We start from the raw sequence: 27,471 nt of genomic DNA on the forward strand, positions 1-27,471 counted from the left end.
ATGCATAAGAATGAACAGAAGAACTATATGTACAAAAGTTTAATGATAAGAAGAAATGTATGTACACAAAATGAAAAAGGAAAGAAAAGAATTCATATCAATAAATAAAACAATGAGAACTTATAGGTTGACTTAACTTAAATGATTAACCTTATCAACTATTATTTACATTACTGCACAAAGGAATATAAAAGTGACATTAAAATAAAATTTAGTTCGAACCCCACGTAATCTTTGGGTGTACTCCTGGTAGAACACAAGGTTGTCCGATATTTCCTTTCCGGTCACCGTATCACCAGAATTATAAAGATATAATCTCGAACGATGTAATGCCACAACTCTCTTATCCAGGACGTGCTAAAGATTCCCCTTCACAAAACCAAAGCCCACTCATCTAAACATATCACTCGTGTTTTTGTTTTTCCCCATAATCCCTTCTTCACAGATATCGCCAGCGTTTTTATCTTACCATAGTAATCGTAACACATTTTTATTATAGACGGAAGAGGTGTTCGCCAAACATTTGAGTTTTCTTCATCTGATCATGTCCGAGTCTTATTTTCAGTGAGAAGTGGATGGTAGAAGGATTTGTATTTTAGTAGCTAAATCATTATGAGCTCATAATGATTTAACAGTGGTATTTAAGTTTTCTGGTAAGTTATGGAAATTTTGTATTGTGTGTTTTCTAATTTGTTTTTAGTCAATGTATTGTAATGAGTTTTGTCCAAAGGATATCTTGTTCTGTGCCACCTCGCTCTTGCCAAGTGTTTTTCTGTTAATAATGCTTGTACGTGATGAGGTAAGTTGTTTTCTCTAAAAATGTTTATGTTCATTGGTGAAGTATTGTTAGTGATAGTAGCGTATAAGGCTTGCCCTTCCAGACACCTACCTAGCCGCCCATTTCTAGGGCTTACAAGAATTATTTAGTACAATATGTGCTCTAATATTTGCATTTTCGGCAGTAGATTTATTTATTTAGAGAGTAAGAAATATTAACGTTTTTAAAGGGCATCTGCTGATACAAGTTTTAACAGGAATATTTCTATCCCAAATTAATGTAATTATTGAAGAACATCAGGCTGTAAATGATTTCACTGACAATATCTTATAGCAGTTTCCTTTAATTGAATCATAAGTTGTAATCCACCAATGGATCTGTAGATTGTATATTTAGTGTATTTACACATGTGCTTTTTTTAATCTAATTTCTGGTTTATTTTATTTTTCAATTTTCTCAAATAGTTTTTTGTTACCATAGTAGTTAGCATCTTATACTTACAGGTTTAAAGCCTAATGAATTACAAGTAGTTTAAATATGTAACTCCTAATGTACTACAAGAGGGATTAAATGTGTAACATGGTGAAATTTAAAGGATTGAATTGTGCAAATTACAGTATATAACAAGATATATAGTACATAAGCTTATGGAGGTATATATCATTTTCAATTTTTAAAGGAAATGGAATATTAACGGAATACAGTGTCCAGTGCCAGTGGATTTTTGTTTACCTATAAAACCATTTACAATAAACATGTTTTATTTTTTTTCGAGTTTCTTATATCCAGAAACATAAATTTTACCCATTAAAAGTTTCCATTTTTGTTATTTTGTTTCTGGACACTCATATCGAAATCATATTTTTTGGAGATGAGAGTATTTGTTTCAAAAGCTAATGTGCATTTTCTGTTAAAAATTAATTCAAATTTTTACCTAGACTGTACAACAGGAACTGTAAATGTCCTTGAAAAGTATTTATTGAACTATTTCAGGTCACAACACCAGATGTTTATTTTATTCAAGAAAAAAATAAAATTTTTGCAACAATAAACATGAAACACAATAAAAGTTATATTAAGTACAGAAAATTTGGTAATATCTGAACGTTAATAGTACTCATTACATTCAATATTTTGGCAAATATGAAAACTACTATTCCTATGAAAATCATCATTATAAACTACTTTATGGTGCATTTAATAAGGTTCAAATTAATCCCTGATTGAGCTCTTCACGTCCAATATTTTTTATGACAGTTTTTTAAACTTATTTTATGCATTTTTAATTTTTTTATTTATAAAAAAAAATCATACCTTGAAGTTATCTTAAAATTATCTGACCACGAAATTAATTAAACCTCATTTAGGTTTAATTGAAATTACAAGTAGGTACAATGTTACTGGTGTTGAACTGCTCACTTTGATGTAACTTTAGCAAATTTTTTTAATGTGATAATCCATAGGAAATAATCACTAGAAAGTATGAATAGAACGTTTTTTGTAAAAAAAAAAAAAAATTGGCTTTATTTTTTATGAGAACCATTTTTATGATAAAATTAATAAATTATGAGATTGCAGAGGAAAAAAAACATAAGAAGCTGATTTCTTATACCTCCCCACCACCCATCCATGAGAACTTTTAGTAATTTCATAAATAGACACTCTCAAACAATATTAAAAAGTTTCAAAAATTTAGGAATATAAACAGAAAAAACTTAATTCGCCTGGGCACTTAAATAATATTAGTTTTATAAATATGGACTTAAAAAAAAAAAAATAAAAAAAATAATCAAAACATAAACACACACACCGACACAGACACACAAATAAATAGATATACAAATAAGACTAACGTGGTCAAATCCTCCCTGGTTTTTCTGTAACTTTCAGTTCCAGGTTTCGTCATTTCAGGAATACTTTTTTTATTTTTGTCTTTTTTCTTGCGATTGACAATCTGTGCAATGGGTAATGCACAATGTTTTGGAAGAAGCTGGAAAATTTAAAATAAATATAATATAGTACAATATACCTAAATATTTAAAATATATGCTGAAGTATAAATCTATTATATGTATAATACAATTTTACAATAAAAATCCATGGCTCAATATTTTTTGAATGAGACAAGGAGACCATGTTCCTACATTTCTACAAAGTTGAAAAAATTCATACAAAACACAAAATTATGACAGATTTATGAATTTTATAATTACTTTATATTCATTTATTTCTACTTTGATAGTACTAAGAAATTAATAAAATAATTATATGTGCGATGGTTCCTCATATATGTATGGTACAGAAGAACTGAACACTTTGAGAATCTCTGAATCTCTGCTGACTCATCATTTATCCTATACTCACATATTCCCATTTTAATTACAGTAGAGCGTCGATTATATTCATGTTCAATTATCCAAACTGACTTCACACAAAAAATACAAGGAGAGGATGACATTGCTATTCCTAGAAAATAAATTTGAAGAGTATTTTCTTTGCTATGTATATACACATTTTTATTGATGTTTATTTTTTGAACTACAAACATCTGTAACACAATACATTTTTTTTTTCTTTATACAAATGTGGTAATTATCTAGAATTTTCCTTTTTTTTGAAGTGATTTTTAATTATCCAAACCACACCCAACAACTATAGTTGTCTATAGTCCGGATGATCAATGCTCTATTGTAGTACCCTTACTCCCAGTACTATTATACGGATCAGAAAGCTGGACAGCCCAGGACCGTCATGCCAGCAAGGTTGTTTCTGCGGAAATGAGATTCCTACCGAAAATATTAGGAAAAACCAGGCGAGACCGAATAAGGAATGAAAGGGTATGCAAAGAACTAGGAGTAAGATCCACCCAAGAGGTGATTCAGGAAAGACAGCTGAAATAGTTCGGGCATGTTAGCAGAATGGGAGATGACCGTAAAACCAGGTGGCTGCTAGAAGCAACACCGGAAGGAAGGCGAGCTCAAGGCAGGCCAAGGCTCATGTATGTTGATCTGATAGAGAAAATCGGTACAGCGAGAGGAAGCTCCACGCCGGAGATAAGAAGGCTCGCACAGGATAGGGATCGTTGGACAAGATGGTCAGAGGCAGCTACTCCACACTTAGCAGCACACAGGAGATAGTGAGAGAAGAGAAGAAGAAAAACATTTTAAGCTTTGAAGAAACATAGTGCTCTTGCTGCCAATGATCATGAAAGTAAACTTAACAGCCACAATTTTTACACATTCATTTGTACATTATGCAAATTTTATTTATAATAAATACTGGTAAGAAGATAAGGCTGAAAAACTTAACGTTTTTGGCTTGGAATGGCATGAGCAAAAAGGGAGAAGTTGAGGGTTGAAAACTTGGATTTTTAACAATTTGTTTGCCCTACAAGTCATCCTAAAATTACTGGAGCAATTCTAAAGTAATCAATCCCTTTTTTTCTTCCTTTATCTCAACTCAAGATGGGGAATATAGGAACTATATTTTAAAAAAAAAAATTGCAAAAACATAAATATGTTAAAAAGTATAATGATTGAACAAGTTTTTCTATAATAAGGGAATTTTCCATCACCACCAGTTCTACCATGCATGGAGATTAAATGTTTTTTTTTCCTCCAATGTAGGATATATAAATAAATTTTTTTCTCTTTAAGGTTCAAATAGCTTGAAAACTCAAACAATGATCAGATTAGTAATATAGATAATTTAAAAAAACATTCACAAAAGTATAATATGTTTACTCATACTTACTTTATCACTCATTGTACATTGTTCATCACAAATGGTTGTTATAATATTCTTGGCTTCTTTAGCCATTTCCTCTAGAAACATATTTACAACAGAAAGGCTGCGTTCTCTGATATGATGTCGCTAAACAATTAATGATTTTATAATTCTGAATGAACAATGTAGGTAGTAAATATAAATAACATCACTTACTTCCTCTGGGCATAAATCATGAGTACAGCTCTGGAAATGATTACAAATCAAAGGGAAAGCTATGATATACCGATTTTGAGCAGGAAATTCTAAACACATATGGAATTGATCTTCAAATATTTTATTATAAAAGCTAAAAAAACAAAAAAAGTGAAGTAATTAAATAATTGAACCATCAATTACAAATACAAAAGTCATTATTAATTATAGTTTTACAATCAACATAAAAAAAACAAAAATTTACATTAGAAACATAATTTAAGATTTATTTATTACCAAAAAATAGAAAGATCTGAAGTTTCTACAAGTATTTCGTCTAAATAATCAACCATTTTTGTGTGAAAAACTACAGTATCCAGTAACGATGCAAGGTCTCGCTTTTCAATCAAAGGTAAAGGAGATTTAGAAACAGATGTACTGGCTTGTAAACGGAACCAATCCAACCTGAGACCTTGGAAATCAAAAATTTCATTGTCTTCAACTGAAAAAGATAAGATAAGCATGAAATTACAGGAAAATAAACTGCAATCATATAAAATGAATGCCAAAAGAAATAAGTATGCATGTGAAAAATGAAACTAATGAAAACAAAAATATGTTTTTCTAAACCATAAGAGCTTAGTCAATCTTATTAACCACATTTCTAGAGTTTGAAGGACAGAGGAATAGGAATGTTTCCCTAAAGTGGTGCGAACCCTCTAGAGTCGTTGGGTGAATTCAAGAATGGGTTCATGGCTCCTTCACCATGATGATCTAGCTCTGTGTGACTTTAAGCTTTTCCTTCAGGTGAAAAAAGGCAGAAAGGAAGGTATTTCATCTTCAGAAGGCATAAGTCAAGTGTGCCCAAATCACAGAAGAAACGTGGCGAGGTTACTATAGAGACTGGCTTAGACGGATGGAGAAATGTATTTTGTAAGGTAGAAACTATTTAAAAAAATTGTAGAAAATAAAGTTGGATTGTAAAACTTTTGTTTGAGGAAGATTCCTCACATATTTTGAGTAGGACTTCAAGATGCTGTCATCTGCTGGAAAACCAATGAAATAGTAGGGGTTCTGGACCCAATTGGTCTAAACAGGTTCAGAGTGAACAGTCTCTCCTCAGAGCATCATCATTTCTGAATGAGATCAACCATTTGGGATGAGTGAATAATTCTTCACTCCACCCAAGCAGAGGAGTAGAGGCAGGATGAGAGAGGGAGGAGAGCATAAAAGAAGAATCAGTTTTCTAGTTTCACCAAAACCCTCAATAGTTCATCACCAATCCACTACAAAATAAAATTGTAACATCTTTTATTACTCTATATAACCCCATACAAATCAATAGTAAAAATTGAATTTAACTAACAAATAACCTGTATTGTCCACCCATTTAGCTTAATCCCATAAAATAAGTTCTTGTATAAATTATTCAAGAATAGGGGTTTCATTTTCACCTCTTCATCATGCTCAATTTGTTTCAAATCCTTATAAATACAATCCAAACCATTGATATCAGTTTATCAGCAAATTACAATTAATCCGGGTAAACTCCAACATTATACCAAGTATATCTGAATTAAACAAAAGGTCCACAGAGCACATATACATAACATAAAAAATGCTTCAGTCATATATTTTTTCATTAATGTTGAATTCTATATCATAAATAAAATGATTCATATTTCATTTTAAATCAAGCCCTTGTAGACTATGTAAAATTCATTGTCATTTATTATTTTAAAAATGGCCTAACATCAGGAAATAATAAATAAAATGGTCCTACCTGGGCTCTGTTTCATAATAAAGTACAAACTAATACTATTAATCTTGTCGATTTAACTTAATACAATTACGCTGACTTGTACAATAGTAACTTGTACTTTAGTACTTTTTAAATCCTGTAATATCACTAATAGTCCTCCCTATTATGAAACAAAATAAGTATTAGTGCAATTACCACATTGTTTCTATACTTATACTATGAACTAATACTATTAGCTTTCATTATGAAACAGGGCCCTGGCCATAATACCTTAAATATCTAAATTAATCAAATAGGTCTTTTAGAACTGTACAACTAAACAACTTTACTTTCCTTAAACAAATCTTGAATTTACAATCTTTTTTCAACATTTTAATAGGAATTTAACTAAGTAGAATCTTTGTAAGTTATTCAAATTATCGGTAATTGCACTTTTTCTTTGTGTAACTATTGTGAGTAAGTTTATAATATGAAATTATGTTAATTGTTTCATCACAATACTTCTGTATTTAACATTATTTTCTGTTATAACTTTCTAATAGTTTGTTAGAATTTCTTCCTTAAAACCAAGCATGTTTTTTCTTTTTAATCCGTAAAAAAGATAAAGCTTAGTGATAAATGACTGATTGTTTTTTTATGTAATTCCATTGTTTTGCATAGGTTGATCATTCACTTTTTATCTCAAAATGTTTTATCATGTAGATATTGAAGGTTTGTTTCTCCTTAGAGAAAAAATGACGTATAAAGCAACAACGTTTTTTTAGTGTTGTAAGTATTCTTCACAAGTGATGGGATAGTGATAATTTCAGCTATCTTCCAATTATTAACTACATTAAACTAGGTAAAGGATGCAAATTACTAATCTGCAACCAAGTAAAATTGTATTGAATTGAATAGTAAACCCCTTCAGCATGATCCTATAAAATTATTTGTATAACTCATTGAAGAATAGAGGTTTTATTTTCACTTTTCACCATACTTAATTTATTACAAGTCCTCATGAATACAGTCCACATCATTCATACCAGCTTGCCATAAAATTATAACCAATTTGAGTAATATTCCCCAACATAGTACCCACAATGAACCCAAAAGAATATCTGAATTAAACAACTTTTCTAGTGGCCTTTGTAAATGATAACCATTAATTGTGTTGAATACACTTGTATGAAAAGTGGTTTATGTTGCCATGCAATATCGGTCCCTGGGATCTGCTCATGGATATACATCAGAGAAATTATTGGTCCATAGAAACCAATATACTTAATTTTATTGAATATTAAATTAATATTCAATAAAATTAATCTTAGTTATAAACAATAAATAATATATAATAAAAATAAAGAATAAACATAAACAATTAAAAAATAGTTGCTTATATATCTGAATACATATAAACAAAGTAAAGATAACAAAACCATAATAGTACACACCTTGTTTTACACTTAAATTGGCAATGGTACTACATAACGAAGACAGAATAATACTCTCATCTTCAGGGCAAACAGTTAAATTCTGCATCATTTGATTAAGCGCAATAGCATCAAATCCACTCAGGTATTGAATATAGTACCGCTGTATTACTTGACTATATTTCCGGACTAAAACTAAAAAATAAAAAAGTATAATTAGTTCAAGTAAATTAACTTTGATTATCAAATTAATTATTCAAACAATATACTTATTGATTTCAAGTAATAAAAAAGCAATTACCAGCTAAATAAAAGAAAAAAAAGTGTTCATAAAATATTCCAGTTACACAGTTTCAAAATGTGTCTAAATATAAATGTGAAAAATTTAGTCTTTTCAGGAATTATTCTGAGGATTTCAACTTGATTTTATATTATAGGTAATGTTGTTAGTTCAGATGAGAATTTAAAACATTGCCTGATTTCAGAAAAAAGGTACACCAGCAAAATATTGGCCTTAAGCAGAATTAGGATTATGGGGATTTATTTGTCTGATCACCATAAATCAATTCTAAATCTACCAACGTCTATTCTGGTTTCAACTCATTAGGTAAGCTATGTAGCCTGAGCCCATGATTACCTACAAATCTGGCAGAGGGTACAGGCACCTATAACTTACAAGTCAATATGAAGATAACTCCAAATTGTGTTGATTTTAGCTCATTCTCTTATTTTAATGAGCTACAATTTTTTTTTTAAACAAATTTTGATACCAATCATCCTGATAATGTGAATATAATTTCTGAATGAAAATTTCTATTAAACCAACAGCTATTAGAGGTGGAAGCTGGTACTTTGGAAAGTTTATCAACAAAGGAAAACCAAGACCATCTCAAAAGGAAGTTGGTGAAAACTTTCCCACATGTTCTGAACAGCATCTGATGGATAACTGTAGAAGCCATCATATGTAATCAGCCCAAATCTCTTGAAGAAGCTGAAACCTTCAAATGATTCCTTATTTGATTAAAATATTGGAAAAATACATTAAAATGTTGTTTATAAATGGTGACTTTGCCTACTTAGATACCAGATATGGTAACCTTTCAAAACATTTTAACTACAGTGTGAAACATACATAGTTAGACAGTTTTAAAATCAGCATCACAGTATATAACTAACTAAAGTTATTTAAAGAGCAAAAACATTTTATTTATATATTGAATATAATAGTTTTTAGTTGAAAATGAGTCAGATATCAACTACATAATTGATTATAATAGTATTTAAAATATACTGTAATTGAAGCATCAGACTTGTAAAACTAACTTCTAATCCAGGAGTATCATGTGGCAAATATGAAAACAGTTATCACATAAGTTACTTATTAACTTATGGGACTCAGTTCAACATCTTGAGTGATACCGATTAAACCACAAAAACCTCATTATCAGTTATTGGTTCTATTGGAGTTAGTTGAGATAAACTGGAAAGTATCATTAAATTTAATCCAAATTAAACACAATGGCTTATAAGATTAAACCATTTCTAGAGTACAGTAGAAGCATAACTTAATGAATCTGCTCTACTTTATCATTAACCATTGTTTATCTAAAGTTGAAATCATTAGAAAGAAAAATTTGGTTTTATCAATTATTAATTTATTGATAATCCTAAAATAGGGCTAAATATTATAATCTAACTCTGAAATTCCATTACATTAATTTTATAATTAGAACTATTGTTTTTAATTCTCCAACAGTAAATTAATATTCTAAAAAGTAGAAAAGAACGTCTACAAATGCCAGAAAATATTTATTTTGACTTAATCAGAGAGATGTTAAAGAAATAAATGTTCTCAAAAAAAAAAATTAACAAGCCAGTAATTCAAAATTAACTGTAGTTTTGGATAAATATTAGAAAACAAATAAATGAAAATAGGTGGAAATAAAAACACCTAAAATTTATAAAAAAGAAGGGTAACATGTTTTAATAAAAAAGAAAATAACCAAGGAAGAAATTTCTTCAAATATTTAAACTCTATTTTTTCACAGAAATGGCACAATGAAAGAAGATAAGTATAGAGCGTGTTCTCAGTAATCCCAACTAATTGCTGTAGAGAGGGGTTCGAATTACAGAGTGTGTTGAAGAAAACTATATCAAATAAAAAATTAAATCTCAATACATGCACAGAACTTTATTAACTGCATAAATATGAGTATAATCATTCGAAAACATTCAATTTCATTTATAAATAATCATTTTTTTTTTTTTTAAATAACTCAGTAATTTTTGTTTGTTTGAACTTTCTCACGGCTTCTTCTTTTAGACACTGAGGAAGAAGAATTCGATGCCATGGCATATTATTTTTTTTTTACCCATCCCACACAGTGATTGAAATTAGACACTGCTTCTTCATGCCTTACAGTCATTTTATTTTTATAAAAATGGAAAGATTCTCAGAAAATAACCATAAAAAAGGTTTCTGAAATCACATGCTTAAAAGCTGAAACAATTTCCAGAATTTTAACTAGGGAGTTTATTGAAAAAAGTTTGAGAAATTTGTATCTGGCTCAATACGTTTATTTTTTTCTTTCCTAAACTAAACTTTTCATCCATTCTTTTTTCTCTCAGTTTTTATATAAAAATTTATTTTTGGACCAGTTTGGAAAACTGAAGTTCAGATTACTGAGATTACACTCCATACACAAATATATGTGTACATAATTGGTAATATAATAAGGAAATTACTGCGTAATTCTTCCATATGAAAAAGTAACTCAGGTAACTGTCTATCAACAAGATCTTCAGCATTTTTTCCTTTTCCTTTCTGCTGCGGTGGGTTGTCATTGTGCCTTAAAAGCCAGTATATTTCATCTTTTGCGAAGCAAAGACCAATAAAAATTAAAAGGGCCTGTAATTAAAATAATATAAATATAATGGACATTACTAACATTAGTGTCCAGAATCAAATTCTACAATTTAACAAACCTTTGGCCCCAACAGCCCAGGTTGATCTGTAAGTATTAAAGCAAGTTCCTTTAAGGCAGTCCTCAAAAATTTTCTCCTTTCTCTATGTTTGTATGTTCTTAATCAAGAAGAAAAAATATCAAAATGTAGTTAATAAATTAATAAAATTTAGAATCACTAATGAATAATTAAATAAAAATAGAATAATCTGTAATATGAATAAAGTTAATATAATTCGAGAATTTTAAAGTTCATATTATTAACAATATTGATATAACATTTCCACTAATATGAACTTTTAATCAAGTGGTTCAAAAAAGCTACATCATTTTGATAATTATAGGGGATGATTTTCTAATTCATTAATTACTAGGAGGGAAATTATAAACTTACGCTTTCTGAATGGCATGATTGAAACAATCTTTTACTTCTGAGATCCTTTTACCATAACCTTTAATCGTATCAAACAGACTTTGAATGTAGGAATGTATATAAATAACCTCATCCCGAAATAATGCTATCACCCAACTGGATTCTAATGCACTTAACCACATTTTATGACCCTGGTCTAGTTGAGCTAAACCATGTTGGTGACAGAGAAGGAAACCAACTGAAAAAAAGGAGTAAAATTAAAACAGTGATTAGAAATGGTGTGATTTACTATAGTATACAATTTTAAAGAATATAGAAGTCTAAATGATACAGAGGACAAACTACTATTAATTATTTTAATGAGGTGTTTGATCATAGATTCAATATGAGGAGAAGAGGGTCAGGAGTGTGGTCAGTAATGATACACAAATAAGTAAAACTTATTATATTTGTGCCAACATTTCGACCTGAATTTCAGGCCTTCATCAGAGCTGAAAACAAAAAATGAGATAACAACCTTAATTCAGAAAACAATTAAGAGAAAATGAAAATGATAACAAACTTGGAAACATATATTAGAAGAAATTAGGTAGATAGTAGATGATATAAATAGAAGATAAAATATCAGTACAGGTAAGAATAATACAATACAAATGATAAAATTTTTTATTAAAAATCACAATATTAGTATTATAAATACTTTATTATTAATGAGCACTATCAAATTTTTAATAACTTTTTTATCATTTGTATAGTATAATTCTTACCTCAACAATATTATATTTTATCTTATATTAGTATTATCTACTGTCTATTTAATTTATTGTTATATATGTATCCAAGCTAGATTGCTGTTATTTCTTTTTTTCACCCCTGATGAAGGCCTGAAATTTAGGTCGAAATGTCAGCACAAATAAAATAAGCTTTATTGATTTGTATATCATTACTGACTGGACCCTCAACCATCTTCTCCATATTAATTATTTTACTTTGTGTGAGGGAAATTAATAATATTTAAAAAGAACATTAAAAGAAAATTAATTAAAAAATAAAACAATTTTATTTAAACTGTAAACTAAAATTAACTACTAACATATTATCCATTTATCCATTGTTTCCAACGAGAGATATTCACAGGACATATTTTCTGTTTGAAGAGGTTTAAGAAGTTGACCAGGGTTTCCAACTAGACTCAATTTTTGGTCAGACCTACAAACATGTTGATCAATGTTATTCTTTAATGTATAATGAAATGTAAATTGAACAATATAATTCTCCGAAAATCATCCAAAAAGAAATAACTAATCACCACACCATAACAAAGAATCAAATAATAATGTAGATATTGTAGACTAATAAGTATTAGTTTTATTGTAGGTTAATAAAATCTATAAGATGAAGGATGAAGAAATACAATATAAATTAAATAATTTTTATTGTTTAATGTGTGCTGACACGTCTATAAGCTCTACATGCTTTTGATTCTAATTTATCTATTCTATGTAATTTCACGTTAATCCCATGCATTTCCTTCTTCTTCTTCTTCTTCTTCTGGCATGACAGACCATGGAGGTCCAAGGGCTCGCGCAATGTAATAAGGAAATACATCACGCGTTTCTTAACGAGGTTTTCGTAGGGTGAGTTTGTCACTTCCACGCCCATTTTTGTGAGGGCCACCCATGAATGGCTAACGGGCCTCATAAATGTCTGGGGGGACACTTTGAGTGAATATTACGTAATTATATGCTTGAAAAAAAATCCCGGGAAGGGCTGGGATCAAACTCACAATGTTTGGTTTGGTAGACAGGCATGTTACCATGCTGTTACTCCCCACCCCCCCTTAAAGTTAATTTTAATTTTACAGCATATATTGGCCAAAAACAGTGTGGCCATACTTAATTATAACTTATATTAAAATTATATATCAATAATTTTAGATACAGAGAAAAAAAAAATTATAAGATAGTAACAGCTATCACAGATGTACCAAAGCTTCCAAAAAGCAAAAATAAAGTAGTGGTTATGTAAAGTTCTATGTATTATTTATTGGTTCATACTTTAAATAGAATTTTAAGTATCGAAATGATCATATTTTTTAACGAAAGATGTTTGGGATATCTAAACTTAGCAGTATAAATCAACCAGATCTCTAAATATGAAACCGGGTTTTGCCAAAAGATGGTGACTTTATGCTTACCAAAAGATGATGACTGACTATTCAACCATGTCATAGAGAAATGAAAACTGTGGAAGACAACTAAAAATGTTTAAAGACAGTGAATTGCAAGTATTGTTGAATGAAGATGATGCAACAACTCATGGATAAATTAAATGTGACAGAAGAAGCCATATCCAGAAGTTTGAAACACATGGGAAAGACACAAAATGAGTTTCACATGAGCTAATTGACTGACAGCAAAAAACCACTTGTGAAATTCTGTTTAATATGCATAACAAAAAATCATTTCTTCATCATACTGTTACTACCAATGAAAAGTGGATGTATTTTGAAAATCATAAAAAAGAAAAGATCATGATTATCCCCAGCCACACCCAAAAAATCAACTGATTGGCCAAATCGCTATGGACAGAAAACAACATCTTGTATTTGGTGGAATCAGAAGGATGTGATCTGTTATGAGCTGCGAAACTCTGACGAAACCAATGATACTTAAAGCTATAAATTACAGATGATCAATTTCAATCAAGCACTGTACAAAAAATGAATAAAATATCAAACAAAAGAAAACAAAGTGATTTTGCTTTGTGATAATGCACCATCATACACAGCAAAACAGGTTAGGGAAATGATTAAGGCATATTGTTGTTCTATGTGTGTTTCTCATACGAACAATTCGGTTTCACATTTACATACCTAGTAAATTCATTGGTAAAAAGAAGCACCATAATATGTATCATAACACAAAGAGCCAGTAAAAATGATACTATTTGATTTTTGTAAGAATGGTAATCTTTGACTTTTTAACATGCACTATGTTCAAATAAAGCTTCATATAAATAAATTATTGATTTTTGAAAATAATTTTTTAATCTGTTTGAAAACCAATAACAGTTCTTTGAAAAAAATAGAGTTATCAGCATTTCCAATAGCATACATCAAGTGAAAATTAAAAATTGGTAAATATAAACATACAGAGATCTTAAAAAAGGAATATTTTAAAATAGTTACTTGATTAATAAGCATCATATTAAAATAATTTATTCATTACCTCCACTTGTCAGCAGACAAATTCCGATTCATGTAAACAGTTCTTAATGAAAGCAGAGCTGAATGAAGAAGTTTTGTATGTGGAACAAATTCTTCTGAGAGCTTCTTCAAAGGAGGATCATATTCCATAATCATTTGTCCCAAACGGGGAAAACTTTGATCACTAAAATGATTAATTTGATAAATACATGTATATGAACATATGTGGAAAGAAATTTTAATTTTTCTTGAAAAATTCAGCAAAAAAAAAGGATGAATTAATACAGTGATAAGTGAATTTGGCATTGGGACCAGATATGGCATGCTTACACGTTTGACCCGTGGTCAACATATTTTTAAACAATTACTGAAAAAATTTCAATTAAATAAAAACTTTTAAGAAAATTATTTTCAGGCATAATCCATATAATTATAAACCTATATAATTCATATAATTCAATCTAATGGGCTTAGTCATTAACAGTTTTTCATTCCTTGCAATAACAATGTTCTATGTTATATTGAATGAATGTTGTGTGGCTAAGTGCAGGATGGACACTTCTAACAGCAAGTTTGCTAAAGATTTTTATGTGCTTTAGATACTAATCTATTTGGTGTCAAACCATTCATGGAGGCTAAATATTGTGTTAAGCTTATCACAAGCTATGCAATATATAACACATTGAATCTTCGGGTTCGCTAAGAATTTTTGTAATTATTGGTATAACCAAGAAGATTTATGGAGTGATATCTTCATTCAGAAAAACATCAAGATGTCATTGTGTTACTTAACTTAGATGAAAATATTTTCATTATCTTGCCAATATCAAGTAAGAATCCTATTTGTAACACTTTCAACCTCTGTAAATCAACGCTAAGATCTTTCACAACCTTTCTAGTGTATTTCAAAATATTCAAGTTGGTTGGAAAAAGGAGAATATTTTATTTTCCTAACAAATTATAACCAGAAATGCCTTAACTGTCAGAACTTCTAACCATAGCATAAAACCACACACTACACACACATATATATATTTTCATAAATTAATTAATTTTAATTAATCTATCTTACCTTTGATTATGCATCATTTCATAAGCAGCATTAAACAAACCAAGAACAGCTTTTCTGTCCTCTACACGTGATAATAATATCATCAAAGAAACATAAGTAACACACAAATCAAGATAACTTTTAGTTAACTCAAAATTTACGGTCTGAAAAAAAAAATATTAGTACCTCTAACAAATTGAAATATTAAACTTAATAAATAAATGACAAAAAAAAAATAATAGTATAGAAGGGAATTGAGACTCTTAAAAATTTTTGAGGAACTTCAAAAGAAAAAACATAATGCACTCAAATATATACATTTAAAAACTAAATAATACATCTAATTACTACATTTCACTTCAATATAATAATAAAACCTGCTTTTTTACAAAAAAATTTAGATAGAAAATGTTGCATAATTACAAAACATATTTTGGTTGTAATAAAACAAACCAATGATTATTCATCACTAAAATCAAAGACAGCACTGCTAGAAAATCAAAAGGAATTTGGCAGATAAAGTATATTATTAATATGTACTATTTAAATAATTTCTTAACATTATATTTTATACTGGAAGAGTTTCATTTATAATTAGATCTTGTGAATTAAAAGGTACTCTTCCTTGTTTTAATTATTTATTTTATATCATTCAAAAATAATAATGTTGAGGCTATTGTCAAAACTGATGCCAATGAAGCTATTATTATTATAGTATTGGATAGTAGAATAAATTTAATACATTATTGTTTTGTTGTAATATGTTTTTAAAATTGTTTAAAAAATATAGTTAATAGATTAGTCATATTTTATGGAAAAGAGGTAGGAGAATATTGACTCAGTTTATAATCTATTTGTTATCAATGATGAAGATAACCTGGTTTCAGGAAGGTATTTTAAATCTCTTAATTTAATTTTTTTTTTAATTATTAAAATTTTATATTAGTGAGAACAATATGTTATTTTTAGCATTTATATGACTAATAAGAAGAAAGCAAAATTTAATTTAAAAGATGTTTTAATCAGGTAATTCTTTTAAAATTAAAAAAAAAAGGAATTGTGATATACTGATTAAGTGGTGTATGTATAGGATGAATTTGAGAATTTGTTATAGATGCCTGGTGATGGGGTGACAACCTTGAAACGTTGTTATTGTTTTTAATGATATAAAATAAAATAATTAAAACAAAGAAGAACACCATTCACAAGATCTAATTGTTTAAATAAAATTTAGCAATACCCAAACCAAAGTTATAAGTATTAATCTGTCAAGGAGAGAATTCCAAAAAGGATACTTTGTAGCAATGAAATCTGGTACTAGCACCGTTGTTCAACATAAGGCTGCAAAGAAATAAGGGGGAAAAAAACCTCACAATAGAAAAATAGAAGATTTATTAACAATTAAATTATTAAGGTGTAGCAGAAATAATATAAAACTATTATTTGAAGATAACGCAAAGAAAGACATTGAGCTTTAAATGAATGTGAAGAGTAAATATCTTGGTATGACCACATCTCGCCATAAGGAAAAAAAACTACCTGATCTTTCAGTTGGAGAATATACCTTAGAAATGTAATAAGTGTTACTTCAGAGCTAACAATCAGCAGTAAAAACAACAGAGAACATAATAGGAGAAGTACATTTTAATTTTTAAGAACAATTATTGAATCCTTGTTTTTTTCCAAGGACACTAAATTAAAGTTGAATACAAATTTGATTCGATCAATTTTCATTTACTCTAATGATCATGAGCTCTGGGGGACAATGATGAGCAGGCACATAACAATTAAATACAACAAAATCATCAGGATTGGTATAGGCACTTTCATGGATAGTGAATAGAAAAAAGATATAATACAGAAATAAAACCAGTCTTGAAAATCTAAAAATCACAAGGTTTATAAATTCATGAAGAATCAGCTAGCTAAGTCAAGCGCAGTGGATGAGAGATGACCTAACGTAGTAACAAAACCTTAATCAAAACATACATGTAATAAAAAAAGGATGTCCACAAAATGGCTTAATGATGTTTCAAAAGACCTAGGGGGATATAACAGAAATAAGATGATAGAGATCCAAGGCAATAAATAAGCTAAATTAGTAAGTAATTGAAAAGAGGACTAAGATCCATCCTTGACTGTAGCCTCAAGAACACATATAATATCGATTAATAAATTCAAGAACAGAACAGCAATGGAAGGATCTCCATACATAAACCATAACTTCATAAAAAAACAAAACAAATAATATTTTTGGTCCTGAATCATAAAATTTCAATTTATTATTGTAGTTTAAATATAATACACATATTGATTTTATTGCAATTATTATTTTCACTGTACAGAAAATAAAACATGTACTTAAAAGACAAAAGGATTATAAATACTGCAGTGAATCAAAAATTTCATATTCACAGTCAAAATTATTGAAGTAAAGATCATTAAAAATACTTACTATATCCAAATTTAATTGACAGGCATCCATTGTAGTAAGTAATTCACAAACATTGTCTTTAAAATCCAACAGATCAACAAAAGTATAGTAATACAGAGATAAAGATTTGATTATTTCACTTCGGATTTGTGTAATTGGTTGAAGCTGAAATAATAATAAAAGGAATTCATAAAAGTACATAAAACTTCTGTATTCTAATCAAAACATTTTTTACAATACAAAACATTTTAATGTAATGAATAGATCAATAGCCAAGGAAAAATCTGAACAGTATAAATCTTGATGGAGAAACAAAATATCTTTAAACTAAATACAAGGGTAAAAATAGGCATATTAGGAAAATGTTTTTATGTGTTGCTAATAAACATAAATGTGATATATTGAAGTTTTTTGTAATTAATTCAATAACACTATCTAATCTTAGATAGTAAAGTTAAATGGACTTCATATAACAAATTATAATCAACAAATGTACTCCAACTATAAAATTTATTCAAGCGGTAAAATGATACACTATTTGGCATTAGATGCAGAAATTAAGTTGAACTTGAACAAAAATATTTTCCATGAAGAAACTTTATTGAAACAAACAATTTATTTGAATGAGACTAAAATTTTGTTCAACCACTGCCAATATTAGGACATGTATCAACATCTCCTTCAGCTTTATTTTGAAAACTTCACCTCTTTCAATCTATATGAAAGATTCAAAGAGGAACTGTTCCGCTGGAAGGTAGGAAACCTTGCAGTAATTCATAAACAGGAAACTAAAAAAAAATTGCTCTTCAAAGAATAAGAAGCGATAAAGTGAAACAGAAGAAATAATATACACAGGCCACACTGTATGTACCATGGTAAGATTAGTACTTCCATCATTATTAAGAAATTTTTTTTTAAACCCATTATAAAACAGTCAAAGTTGCCCATCAGGATTAAGCTATAGCAAAGGAAACATTTTTCTTGCTTGGAATCAGTGCAATAGAGCAGTAAAAGATGTGGTGACATTTTGCGGTCTGATTTTCCAAAGCTAAGTCACTCATGTTGCTACACTCAACACTAAAAAGGACTTGAAAAAAATACTATGGGATTTATTTTCAACACAATTTTTTTTTTCTATTTTATTCATTATTTTTCCAAATGTTACCACAAGAACATCTTGCTGGATATAAACTAACAAGCAAGATTGCATTAAAAAGATTAATTTTTATTTCAAAGTGGATAGATATTATATAGTCAACAATTTTTCAAAATTAAAATCTTGTAACAGCCTTTTGGGAAATCTCTTTTTATGACGATTAAGAGATTGTGAAAAGTGCTTTTCATTGTATAATCATGAGGTTTCAAATGAATTCTTCAAGAGCTGTCAGACCCACTTTATCAACAACAGTGTCAATGTACCTAGGTCTAACACATAGCTTATGGGTATTACATACCTATGGTCCAGTGGGTACACTAATGCCGGAAAATGGTTATATCATATGTTTTTTAATTTGTAGTTCCCCAGTATGTTTTGGGATATCCCTCTTTTAGAAGATTAGAAATTTGTAAATAGCAGGACCACTTTCACTGATTGACTTTGAGGTATAAACTAAAAATGCCAAGAGCTGCCAGCGCCAAAGTACTGATAACAGTGTCTCTAGGTATAATAATGTATAGATTATGCATATCAGGACATGTTATGGCGGAAGGGCTACAGCAGTGGTTTGACAGAAGAAGCTACTAAGACGACAAAAATAATTTTAAAATAAGCTGCATGATATCAGAAATAACTAATAAAGGCTTAACTAGTCAGTTTCTGTAATATGCCAATACAGAATCTGTGATCTCTTCAGCTGCTACTAATACTCTAATTATAAAATATAAAAGATGGTAAAGCTAAAACATTAAAACAGAAATCAATGGAACAATAAAATTACTAGGAACACAAGAAGCATTAAAATATTTTATTTTGCCACAGTTTATTGAAAAATTTAAAAATTGAAATAAAGAAAAACAAAATCTGAAGTTTTGGACAATAAATGTTAAGTGACTGCGAACAGTTAACAAAATGTTATTTAGGAGTGTTAACACAAAATCTAGAAGATAAAAGAAACTAATAGTTTTATTAAATAAAAAAATATCTTAACTGATAAATTAATAGGAATTAATACTAGTAACTAGCTTTGAGGAGTAGTGAAGCATTCTTATTATAAATATTGACTTGATTAAAACAAATAGTTTCATATGATTCATAATAACCTTATTAATATACAAATGAGTGTGTACTTTGTATCAATAATAAGCTCCGATTCTTCCAATACACATAATCTTCTCCAGTCCACTACTTTTTACAAAATATAATCACTTGTTATTCTGTGTTGGTTTATGTTATATACTCTTTAATTCCTCATCAATAAAATATATTAAAAATTCTCATTGCTTAATGATTTAACTGTACTTATGATTTAAGTTTGTTGAATGATAATTTATATTGTCAGCTAGTTTTGGAGAAATTTGATTTACCATTTGTATCTCCTTTTCAAATAAGTTTGCGATAACTATAGCACAGAAGCCACTAATATGAAAAGGTAGGTCAATGAAGAGAACTCAATAGTTTTTAATGGCAGTGAATGAGAATAAAATTCAGCTAATGTTTTTGGTGATGGTAACAAACACATCTTAGAAACATGTATAATAGCACAGATAATAATTAATCTGAATTGTAAATCTAATCACAACAATGATTCTCTGAAAATATATCTTACAGAAATCTGCAATAAATTTATGATTGAACGTTATTTACTAATTTGACCATACCTCCTAGAAAATCATGTATTTAAACACTTTCACAGATTTTATTAAGATCCATTAGTATTAGAAAGTAAATCTTAGGTAAGGAAACCAAAAATATGGAACCTTTCAAAACCAAAATACAATTATTCAACAGTAATAATAATACTTACACTTTTAATATCAATATTAGGAAATCTTCTAACAATATACTTTATTGAAGATTCTAGTGACTTATCTGATAAAAATCCTGGTTTAGATTTGGCATCTCCACAGGCCTGTAAAATGCAGAAAGGTGAATCAGATTTGAATCACTCCAAGTACTTAATACTTTACATGAAGTATTACAACACCTTTTTAATATTATAAATTCTAGTAAGCATGCCAATTCCTCGATCATTAACGAGAATTAATTTCTCAGCAAGTTTTTTCTGACAAGGATTTATTGGTCTTGCCATTGTAAAAGGCTAAAATTTATTATAAATATTGAATTTTATTCAAAATGATAAATCAGTCATACTACAACTACTGGCCATGAACCTAATCTAAACTTTAATCCAAATTTACTGTAATTTTCACCGCATAGCTGAAATGTTTACAGCGCAGGTTATTTAACACGGGAGGTTAAACAACAAACGCCCTTTCAGTCTTACATCGATGTTAGTTTTATTAGTTACGTGAAGACTGATTAAGATTAATAAAGAATAGTTTATTCACACAGTTAATAATTTACGTTTTATACCATTCAACCAAAACTGTTTTTTACTAAAAACCCTTTTAACTATTTTTTGGATCTTGATTTATTCCTATGTTAGTTGATTTCTTCTTGTTTTTTTGTGTTTCATCTTGAAATATATTTATATTGTTTCGAATCTTACAACACACAAAGGAATATTTCTTTAGAGACAATATGAATTCAGTGAAATTCGAGAAAACGGTTTCATATTTTAATAATATTTAACAGCAATCAATACAGTTAATTATTTCAAACGAAATCATTGTTAAATTGAATATTTAAACTTTGCTGTGAGGTTTATTTGTCAGTCTGCATGTTTAAAAACAACCTTTAATAGTTTTTTTTCAGACACTGTTTCATTTTATAACATAATAAACCTAAATATTAGTATTTATTCAATTTTGGACCAAATCTTGGGGCAGTTTAAAATATATACATATAGGGTTTTTTTTTAAGCCCGATAGAACTTGAAATTGTAAAAAATAACACAAAAAATTAAATTGTAATCAAAAATTTTTTTTTATTCGAAAGATCAATACGTGACATTAACATTTGAAAATGATTTCGGGCATATGGGCACCGCGGCTGTTCTTGACGAAGCGCATTCTGTAAAATTGTGTTCAGCGATGAGGCGCATTTTTGGCTTAACGGGTTTGTTAATAAGCAAAATTGCCGCATATGGTCGTGCGATTTGACACCTCTCGATTATTTCCTGTTGGGCTACGTGAAGTCACTGGTTTATGCTGATAAACCAGCAACAATTGACGCCTTGGAGGCCAGCATTGTTCGTGTTATTCGTGACATACGGCCAGCAGTGCTCGAAAAAGTGGCCCAAAATTGGACGTCCAGAATGCGCTTCGTCAAGAACAGCCGCGGTGCCCATATGCCCGAAATCATTTTCAGATGTTAATGTCACGTATTGATCTTTCGAATAAAAAAAAAATTTTGATTACAATTTAATTTTTTGTGTTATTTTTTACAATTTCAAGTTCTATCGGGCTTAAAAAAACACCCTTTATAACGTAGTTCATTCACGCCCTTTGTGTAAGCCTTACTTTTCATACCTTTGAAATATTAATTTATAACTAGTACTGGTTGTTGTACAGCGACTAAGTTTAAAATTCTGGATAAGATATCATAACACCAAAAATACGAAAAAAATAGAAAGGAATTCTGTAGCAGGCGCGACCCCGAAATCCTATAATTAGGTCTGAGCTCATCTTACTTCTAAAACATTTACTAAACACGTGTAGAATAGTGTTTGAGAAAAAAAAATTACTTATTTCGTGCAACCTGGTAAAATTGACCAAATCTGGAACTCGGCGTGAACCCATCTTCAATCTCGCCCTCCGTGGAAGCCTTTCTTCTCGCACCTCTAAGACATTCTCTTATAACAGTTATCTGTTGATGTACGGCAAGAGGGTTAAAATCCCTTAGTAGAGATCATAACACCAAAACTTATAATAAACTAATAATAGTAATAACAATTCGAAGAAATCGCGCAAAATAACCCATAAATTCAACATTAATTCTAGTATTTCTATCAGAAACTTATCAACATGCGCGCTATTTGCAACGCAAGATAGTCCACGTTACAGTATGTCATTAGAATATCAAGATAATTATAATAAGCCATTTTTGGAAGTAGCATGGAAAAGGTATTTTCTGACTAAAGCATTATTTCCACACACATGGTATTTCTTGAGAATTTATTTAGTCTTGAAAAAGACATTACTCAATTAAAAAGATGGGAAATATTATACATATTTTATCGATATGTGATCAATGGTAATTGTACCATTGATCATGCCTCAGGCTAATCTTGGAGAGAGGGAGAAATGCTTCAGTCATCCATGCTGCCAAAATACATCGGGTGGCTACATTACACAGCATACTAATCAATTTGTGATCGCACATATATAAATTACATATATTTTCATAATATAATAGAAAATAAAGAAAACAGTTTTTCATTTCCTAGTTTCATTATACAATCAATTCCAGTCCACATACTAAATAAAAATATTTCAATTTATTCCTTTTTTTCTTTCCCTTTCTTTTTTCCTTCCATTTCACCATTTCTTTCCATTTCACAATTTTTATTTCATTTGATCGACAAATTCACTCTCTCCAATTCACCCTCTCAGATCCTCTCCAGTTGACTCTAGGAAATGCCATCATAGGGAGTATTTCTACAGTACACCTCTCTATGCCTTGCTAAATTCGTTAAATACTTTTTACTCGCACGTTTAGCGACTTAAGGAGGAAAAAACATTTCAAAAATTCCATACCGTAAACACGCCATACTCATCATTGTTATAAATTCATTTGGTAGGTCAATGGTACAAGGCGCTTTTAGACATCTTCTAATATACCAATATATTTACCTACAGAAGATTTATTAAAACCTGGAATGCCGTGTCAAAAATAAACTCTTCCACTCGTCTCTTGCAAATATACTTTCGTTCCTTGTAGAAGAGAATCTTTTTTTGTTCATTACAAAATATTTTTACGCATACTCGTCTGCAAAACTCCAAGACAAATTAAAAAACAATTATTTATTACACTATTAATCGTTGGAAGTTTTAAGATAACTTGACAACTTTTAAAGATTATGCTGTCATGAGTATTTAAAAAAAAAAAAATAAAATTATGTTCAGGCATGTATGATGAACACTTAAGTACATTATCGAAAAATGAAAGATAACATTTTATTCAAGTATTAACTTATATTAATACAAATTATCTAGAAAAACATTCGATTTTAACGGTACCTGGGCAGGAAAATAAAATATATAAGCCCAACTTGGAAATTAATATTAAAGAGACAAACAGGCAGTTTATAAATTACCCTTAAATAGAATTTATTAATTAAAAAAACAAATATGTTCTATGTGAATGGAGCGCCTTATATTTACAAATTAAGATTAAAAAGTACTTACATATTAGACCTACGGAACTATCTTTCAGTTGTTGTGGGTTATAATAACCAAGGCCCAGTTTTCATGAAATTGCATATTTTGTTAGCGAGTTTTTTATTACGAATCAGTGTACCCAGATGCAATTAGCCAAGTTTTATTAAAGAAAATAATAATAAATTAAAATGTAACAATGAAGACGAAATTCAAGACAATAATTGAAAGTTCTATTTAATTAGTAAAGCAACGAACAATAGATATGGATTTTTTTCATTTCTCGAAATTTCATTTCTCCTTTGAGTCCGTTTTGAATATTGAACTAAAATTCAAGTTTAGATCATTGCTTACTTTCCTCACGAGTGGTATTATTTTAAAATTCTAAAAAGTAAGCGCGTCATTTATTTCAAATTCAGAATCTTGGATTGATCCGTCCAAAACCAAAACGGTTTTTACTATTGATGGAAAAATCTTTTATTGCAACTATTGCTCAAAACACCAAAGAAAATCACAAATCAATTGATATGTCAATACAGTTGAGCAATTTAGTTATTTTTTCGTTCTGTTACAGGTGTGACATGGTCAGGTACTGTTTTTAGATATTATAACAAAGTGCTTAGCCTATGACACAATCTCTCTAAAATTTAAACGCACTATATTTTAAATTTTCTTACCAAAAAAGAACAAAATAACTGTAAGAACGCACATTGTTGTTAAATTGTTTTACTAAATTTATGTTTAAACCTAAAACTAAAACTTTCATATTTTGAATATTGTCTCACATTTTGTTTCTTATATATTTACATAATACATTTAGGTATTTTTTAATTTCTTATTTGATATTATGTATTTTAATTATTTCTATTGATTTATTAAATAATTCAAGTATTTTTTTTTTTGTTATTAATTGTAAGTTTTTATTTGAGGAGGTGGGCTATGGTTTATGATTTAAGTTGCCGTATTTATCAGGAATTTTCCTTATTTATTTTATTTTATATTAATTACCCTGACATTTTGAGCGAGCACAATTTTAGTTTGTTTTAATTGTCGAGTTTATTACCCGTTTTGATTATTTATATATTTTGGTTTAAGAAAATAAGAAAAAAAAATTAATTTTCAATCCCTTCTCAATCCATTCTTTGTTCAGAACCTTTTGTAGGGTATTAGTATATTTTAAGATTTTTAGCTGCATATTATGTATATTTATTACTTCATATTTCAGAGGGTTTTTTTATTGCATTTTATATGGCATATTCTGGATTATTTTACTACATTAAAATCGGGGCATTGATTATAACCTACCATACTATAATTGCATTATTACTGCTTTAATAGGGTTACATCTATAGACTTCAGCTCACTTTTCTCGCTCAAAATGTCAGGAATAATTAATATAAAATAAAATAAATAAGAAAAATTCCTAATATATATGGCAACTTAAATCATAAACAGTGGAGGTGTATACATGCTTAAATTTATTGTTTTACGTGTCTCCTGTAATGAATTCTTGAGTTCATATTAATTTTTTTTTCAATATTAATGTTCACTTGTGTGTATGTGTAGTTTATTATATAAATAATAGTTCACTTTTATTTCAAATTCACATTTAAAGTCTACATATTAAAATTAATTGTTAACATAACAAGAATATATGAACATCCCTATGTAAAAGAACGTAAATACATTATCTAATTACGTAAGCATTTTATAAAATAGTGAAGTATTGATTTTACAAGAACGAGCATAAGATCACAGCAAAAATTCATATAATCAAAAAGAGAAAATGAAAATTTCAAAATTTTCTTCTGATGTTGCCCTATTTTGAAAATTAATTCTCACAGAGCCGTATTATGGTCTGGTAGAAGTAGCATTAGGAAAGAATTACTCCTAGATTTTTTTAAGGCCTACAGTAATGCCTGTCCTTTCTCACGACGAGATTTTTTAATTGTTCATGAAACTCAAATTTCATTTTTGTTACAAATAAATGTACAAAATAATAAGCAGGATAGATAATGACAAATTTAAATGACCAACATCATTTTGAACAGGAATCGGTTTTTAAAAAGGTTTAAAAAATACTTACAATTGTTATTAACAAATTCCAACATTAACTTGCGTATATAGATTTCTTAAATTGTCAAAAAATACAACAGGTAACAAATTTATCTTGTGTTAAATTATTTCATAGACAGATTTTATCTTAAACAGTTGATAAATGTACCTCCTCCGCTCTTTCGCTCTCCTGATGGTAGAGCTGGTCAGAATTTTAACGCCTCTTGGAATCTATCTTCCTTCTACTTCTTTGCTCTGCCTGCTCCTTCATAATATAATATAATTCCTAATATATTTTTTAAATATATACATACATATATTATATTTTTTTCTACTGGGCTATTAAAATCTATCATAATTAAAGGTGAAAAAAGTTTGCAATTAAGTGTGTGAAAACCCAAGGGAAAATAAGTTAAAATTTTGTGACAATGAGATTTTTATTTTTTATCTTTGCCTGAACCAAATTTATTTTTCAGTATTGACAAAACCATGAAATTATGAATAATTATTAGTCAGTTATTCATAATTATTCAACCTTTCTGAAACGTTTTTACTAACTAATAACATATTAATAAAATGTCAAAGAAGGAAAAACTGGATACAAAGTGACCATTTACATGTAATTATATCAAATTTTGTGAATATAAGATTTTTATTATCAATCTGTGCCTAAACCAAATTTATGTTTCAGTATTGACAAAATCGTGAAATTATGAATAATTATTATTAAGAGTCGGATTTTAATTTAATTAAAAAATCAATGTGTGTGTCAATCAATCAACACACACACACACACACACGCACGCACGCACGCACGCACGCACGCACGCACGCACGCACGCACACACACACACACAATGTAGCTATCCTAATATAGCTTTGAAGGTAGCTCTAAGGAAACGACCGGATCTTTTCATCGATCTCTTCAATTCGTGCATTCGTGAAGGCTCGATTCCGAAACTTTGGAAGAGACAGCGCCTCGTACTCATTCCAAAGAGTAAGGGAAGACTGGAGGACCCGTCAACCTATCGTCCAATTTGCTTATTGGATACCATGGGTAAGGCATTCGAGAAGAT

The 27,471-nt window shown here is 29.0% G+C and overlaps 1 protein-coding gene across 1 annotated transcript in view; it reads right to left on the reverse strand.

Moving 5' to 3' along the window:
* Hem (Nck associated protein 1 Hem) overlaps positions 1-21,318 on the reverse strand; it is a 53,916-nt gene extending 32,598 nt beyond the window's left edge. Inside the window, exons 1-14 of the mRNA XM_014424989.3 lie at positions 21,046-21,318; positions 20,866-20,970; positions 17,924-18,067; positions 15,490-15,632; positions 14,440-14,601; positions 12,303-12,418; positions 11,231-11,447; positions 10,859-10,955; positions 10,619-10,781; positions 7,895-8,068; positions 4,997-5,201; positions 4,721-4,853; positions 4,532-4,651; positions 2,632-2,768 (exon numbers count right to left, since the gene is read on the reverse strand). Coding sequence (XP_014280475.1) covers positions 2,632-2,768; positions 4,532-4,651; positions 4,721-4,853; positions 4,997-5,201; positions 7,895-8,068; positions 10,619-10,781; positions 10,859-10,955; positions 11,231-11,447; positions 12,303-12,418; positions 14,440-14,601; positions 15,490-15,632; positions 17,924-18,067; positions 20,866-20,970; positions 21,046-21,150 — 2,021 coding nt within the window. The 5' untranslated portion in view covers positions 21,151-21,318. The remainder of the gene's footprint in view (positions 1-2,631; positions 2,769-4,531; positions 4,652-4,720; positions 4,854-4,996; positions 5,202-7,894; positions 8,069-10,618; positions 10,782-10,858; positions 10,956-11,230; positions 11,448-12,302; positions 12,419-14,439; positions 14,602-15,489; positions 15,633-17,923; positions 18,068-20,865; positions 20,971-21,045) is intronic.
* Between the last annotated feature and the right edge of the window lie 6,153 nt (positions 21,319-27,471).

This window comes from Halyomorpha halys, unplaced genomic scaffold (assembly GCF_000696795.3).
Source record: "Halyomorpha halys isolate HHAL.00 unplaced genomic scaffold, Hhal_1.1 Scaffold27.1, whole genome shotgun sequence".
NCBI classification, from domain to species: Eukaryota; Metazoa; Arthropoda; class Insecta; order Hemiptera; family Pentatomidae; genus Halyomorpha; species Halyomorpha halys.